Source organism: Odontesthes bonariensis, chromosome 12 (assembly GCF_027942865.1).
Source record: "Odontesthes bonariensis isolate fOdoBon6 chromosome 12, fOdoBon6.hap1, whole genome shotgun sequence".
Classification (NCBI taxonomy): Eukaryota; Metazoa; Chordata; class Actinopteri; order Atheriniformes; family Atherinopsidae; genus Odontesthes; species Odontesthes bonariensis.
This window is the reverse complement of record NC_134517.1, coordinates 12,740,338-12,745,261: the sequence shown is the minus strand read 5'-3', so window position 1 is coordinate 12,745,261 and position 4,924 is coordinate 12,740,338. Positions and strand designations below refer to the sequence as shown.

The window sequence follows — 4,924 nt, the reverse complement described above, 5'->3', positions numbered from 1 at the left end:
AAAAATTAATAAGATTTAAAAAGAGAGAAATATTTCTTTATATATATATATATATATATGTATTTATTTAGTAAATAAAAATATTAAAAAGAAACACAACAACAATTTAATCACAGTTTTAACACCAAATTAAGTCATTATTATTCATTATTATTATCTATTATTATGACTACATCTAGATATATCTATCTAAATCTATATTTCTATATATCTAAACACTTATACACACACACATGTATGTATATATATATATATATATATATATATATATATATATATATATATATGATCTAAATTATTCTAATTTGTTTCCGGATTTTCAAGTATTATTTACCACTTATGAAAAGTGAAATTCGATGTATTAGTTATTGAAAAATCCATCCATAGGCGGGACAACATTTTCAGAAGAAGGGGGCATATGTGGGAGGGAGTGTGTCTGATTTCACTTAATAATGATGCTGTGTGTCCGTAATTACATCAGGATGGAGGACACCCCTCCTCCTTGCGAGACTCTGATTGGTCGCTGGGACGAAGCCAGGACAGAAACTACGTTGTCCGGGAGACCGGGCCTCTGTGCGCCACAAGCCCGCTATAAAACCCGGAGGCCACTCGCAGGCGTGCCAAATGGGCGGTCAGATGCGATATGGAGTAACAAGTGGATTTGACTTATAAGGTTTTTTTTTTATTAGCAAATCATCACGCTTGGAAAAAACTCGGTAGGTGTTTTCCTTTTTATTTGTAAGCAACCTGCCAGTTAGACTCAGCTTACACATATATGTATGAGTTCAAGCAAGAACCCAAATATGCAGATTTTATGGCAAAAGAGCGCAATCTGGTCATTTCTGGGATATTTTATTCGATTTAAATAATCCACGTAAGAGGATAAGTAAAAGCAAATGTATAAAGTATGTTACTGTTAGTCTATAAGCTTGATAAACGAGAAAAACAACGATAACTATTACTTTTAGAATCATAAAAGAAATCAGTGCGGTTGAGCGAGAGGATTTGTGTGAGTTTAGCAACTGAGAAGTTGTTTGTTCTTTCTGCCTTCTCAGAACAGTAACACTTAGCATGGACTCGGATACAAGCCGCATGTCAAGCAGACCCTCCTCTCCAGAGGTGGACGACATCTTCATGTCCACTCTGAAAAAGTCCGTGCACGGGTTTTCCGGCGCCGTGTCCTCCACGCAGAGCGACTCGCCGTCAGAGCTCGCCGGCCTGCGCGTCCCCACCGACACCGACACCGACGAAGACTCCCTCTCCCTCCTCCGTCTGGCCAAGAAAGACCGCAAACTGCTGTCGGAGAACGAGCTTCAGTCGATCCGCCTGAAAATCAACAGCCGCGAGAGGAAAAGGATGCACGACCTCAACGTGGCCATGGACGGGCTGCGTGAGGTGATGCCCTATGCGCACGGACCGTCGGTGCGTAAACTCTCCAAAATTGCCACGCTGTTGCTGGCGAGAAACTACATCCTGATGCTGAGTAACTCGCTGGAGGAGATGAAGCGGCTGGTGAGCGAAATCTACGGCAGCAGCGGCCACCATTCGGGCTTCCACCCTTCGGCTTGTGGGACTATGACGCACGCGGGACCCGTACCGGGACACCCCGCGGCTCCCCACGCCTCACACCCAGCAGTGCACCACGCCCTCCTCCCGCCGGCAGCGGTCTCCACGGCCTCTCTATCCGCGCCCGGAATCTCCGCGGTCACTTCAGTCAGACCCCATCACGGACTTCTCAAAGCGCCCAGTGCCGGTGCCGGGCCTCTGGGGAGCAGTTTCCAGCACTGGGGCGTCGGCACCGGGATGCCTTGTCCGTGCAGCATGTGCCAAGTCCCGCCTCCACATGTGTCCAGCATGAGCACTGTCACCATGCCGAGATTGACCGGCGACTCCAAGTGACTCTAAACTCCCCCCTAACTTTTGCCGGGGTTTTGTACAGACTACATTATGACGCTTTTATTTATGTTTGTTGCTTGATCCGTTGTGTCGACGGAGCGAGCAAAAAGCCAGTGTGCTGGTTTTTCTTTACTGGAACGTTCAGGTTTTGCAACTAATGTAGCCTTTGATGGTAATTAACCACTATTGTTTGTGTTTCTTCACAGAGCTCTTAAAGCACAACAAACTTGTGATTGTTACTGGTGATCCTTTATAGCCCAACTGTCTGCATATATGTCTTTAATTGCTGATGTTTAGTTGTTTTTTTTTTCTTTTTTTCCAGTTATTTGGGCCTAGTTGAATAGTTCCCAACTTTAAACAAGCCACAAATTTAGTGTAAATATGTAGATGAATTATTATGTTCAAATAGTCGGAGATATTATATATTAGAGTTATGTTTCTGTGTGAAAAGACCCAGTTTTCCTCACAAGCTGCACCTGTTTGATCACCCGTCTTTCTTTACTGCATCTCTGCTTACTTTCACACCAGCACGCTATCATTCACTGCCAGACATGAACAATAACTACTTCTTTATTCTTTAATTTAAAAAAAGAAAAATAAATTGATATTTATTTACTTTATTTGAGCGGGAATTTCAGATGCATATCAGTTATGTTGGGGTGTGAAGTGTAAAATAAAGACCATTAATTGAAAATGAGAAAACTGCTTGTGCTTCTTTTTCTTTCTTTTCTTTTGTAATTTTTTTATGCCATACAAACCAGATCATACTGAAAAGAGATTCAAAGTAGCACTGATACATATTGGTCATAACATAATAGTCTGGAAGACCGCTGAACATTTACATTATTATAATAATTAAGAAATCATTGCATCAAATGCTGATTCCTATTATACAGTTTTAAACTGTAAAACTGAGTTTTGTTACAAGTTTCAAACTAACTGAAGCAGATTCATTCCTTTGTCATAGAGCAGTGGCATTTGGTGGTTATAAAAGTTGCATGTTTACCATTATAAGATATAAAAATAACCACCAGGATTAATTGTTTTTGACTGTTATTAATCCTAAATAAAGTTTACGGCATACAGGTTATTAACTGAGAAACCCATTCTATCCAAAGAAGTCAGAAAGTTTCAATTTTTAATATTATTATTTTGAACAATATTATTTTTCAATGCGTTTTTCAAAAGTAGACCCTTATCGAATGCTATTCAGAAGTGCTTGTTATGCACAAAGTGGCCTCAGCTGTATAAGCCTGAACAGATTTTTACGGACACCCTTCAGTTCAGCTGAACTTTTCGTCCGAAACAACAGAACAATTTATCCATTAATTTATCTCAAGGAAATTCAGTAATCATATAAAACGGTATATGCTGCTCTAGTTTTCACTAGTTTCTTCATAGTCTTTCCATAGTGGCCGTGATGAGTAAAGGCTGCTCGACTTTGGAAAATGAGGCAGCTGCAGAGCAAATTTTGCATGCTGTTGAAATGTTTTCCAAAGGCTTTTGAGGCTGGAACGATGAAGTAAATCTCTGAATATTCATACATGCATTTGTTTATTCAACTCATTACTGGAGTTGAATTATTCAAAGTCCTTCAGTGTTTTGTAAGACGTTTCAGAGAGGAAGAGGTCATTTGGTGCAGTGCAACAAAATACTGCTTATTTACGAATAAACTACATCATTCATCTGAAGGCTCAGCATTTGGACAGCGAGACAACTGAAATGGTTTGTTTTCTCCAAATCCTTATGATACATTTTCAAAAGCCTGTAATGAAATCAGCCAAAATAAGTGTTAACACCTGTGTGAGAGGAAACCAGAGGTTTACAATAAGTGTTCGTGCAAATTTTTCTTTTGAGAAACACTGACTACCATCAAAAATGTTTTTTTTTTTTTTTTAATTGAAACCAATGGTTGTTCTGGACTAAAGTGTTCCAGTCCACGCTATTAGAGTTTGGTGCACCTTAAAACTGATGCAGCTAATTGTAATACAGACTTTTTTTTTACTATTTATTCTGTCTTAGATGCTGGTCATAATTTCTCTGAGACACACGTTTTGCCATATTTTAGATTAAACACACATTTAATATGTAAAATGAATCATGTTATTGCAATAAATGTATTGCACATAGTCATTTCTTCACATTTGTAATCTTTACAACTGGCTTTGATGATTACTTCCTGGACTATATTGTGAGTCTTTTCTTTGATTTTGAAGTCAAATCAATACTTTTTGGGACATTTCCAGTACATTTGCAAAATATTCTGATGTCATTTTTAATCTATAGTATAAATAACAATGATGAAAGATTAAATACACATTTGTCATCTATAGAAACATCCATAATGGAGTGTCACCGTACAGAAAAAACAGATTGTCAGAGTAGCTGTGATCAGCAAATTCACATTTTCTCAAACTGAAGGTCTTATTCTCTTCACCATCTTGATGAGCCCGAGGCTGTATGCAACATGTCAAAAACTAAAAGCCTACATGATTATTACATATTTCTTATATGTGATGATAATTACAACACAGAGTAAGCAAACTGAAAGAGAAGGAACATTGACTGATGCTGAGATGACTGAAGATGAACACAAAGTATACATATGGGAAAAGTCGGTAGCTGGTGGAAAATTAAAATAAAATAAATACTTTTTCATGGCACATAAAGCACAAATTGGAAGATCATTTTACTTCGAGACATTTGCTTTTGCTCAGATGTCTAAACACCAGATCCTACTAATCATCACTAGTCAGTGAAAAATGTTAACATGGGTAGCAAAGCATTACATTAAAAAATAAATTGAATTAAAAAAATAATATTGTCTCCAAGTTCCTGGATCTCTACGAGAGGAAGCAACAAGCAACTGTGCTCAGACTAAAGTAAAGCTATATTTGGAGGCAATGTGATTACATTTAAAGTTGATGCAAATAGTCAAAGAGTCAGGGGCAGGTGTACCATCACAAGAATGAATTAATGTACTTGCAAAATCCTCAAATGTTCCATTTACAGTGTATTTTGTTACCTC

At 38.3% G+C, this 4,924-nt stretch overlaps 1 protein-coding gene across 1 annotated transcript; it reads left to right on the top strand.

Moving 5' to 3' along the window:
• The first annotated feature begins 631 nt into the window (after window positions 1-631).
• Window positions 632-2,598, top strand: olig2 (oligodendrocyte lineage transcription factor 2). The gene is made up of 2 exons (XM_075478639.1): window positions 632-716; window positions 1,056-2,598. The coding sequence occupies exon 2, from the start codon at window positions 1,072-1,074 to the stop codon at window positions 1,897-1,899; it is 828 nt and encodes a 275-aa protein (XP_075334754.1). The 5' UTR covers window positions 632-716; window positions 1,056-1,071; the 3' UTR covers window positions 1,900-2,598.
• The last annotated feature ends 2,326 nt before the right edge of the window (window positions 2,599-4,924 follow it).

What these genes read in the sequence shown, in the direction of transcription:
- olig2 (XM_075478639.1), top strand. Translation starts at nt 1,072, where the DNA reads ATGGACTCGGATACAAGCCGCATGTCAAGCAGACCCTCCTCTCCAGAG.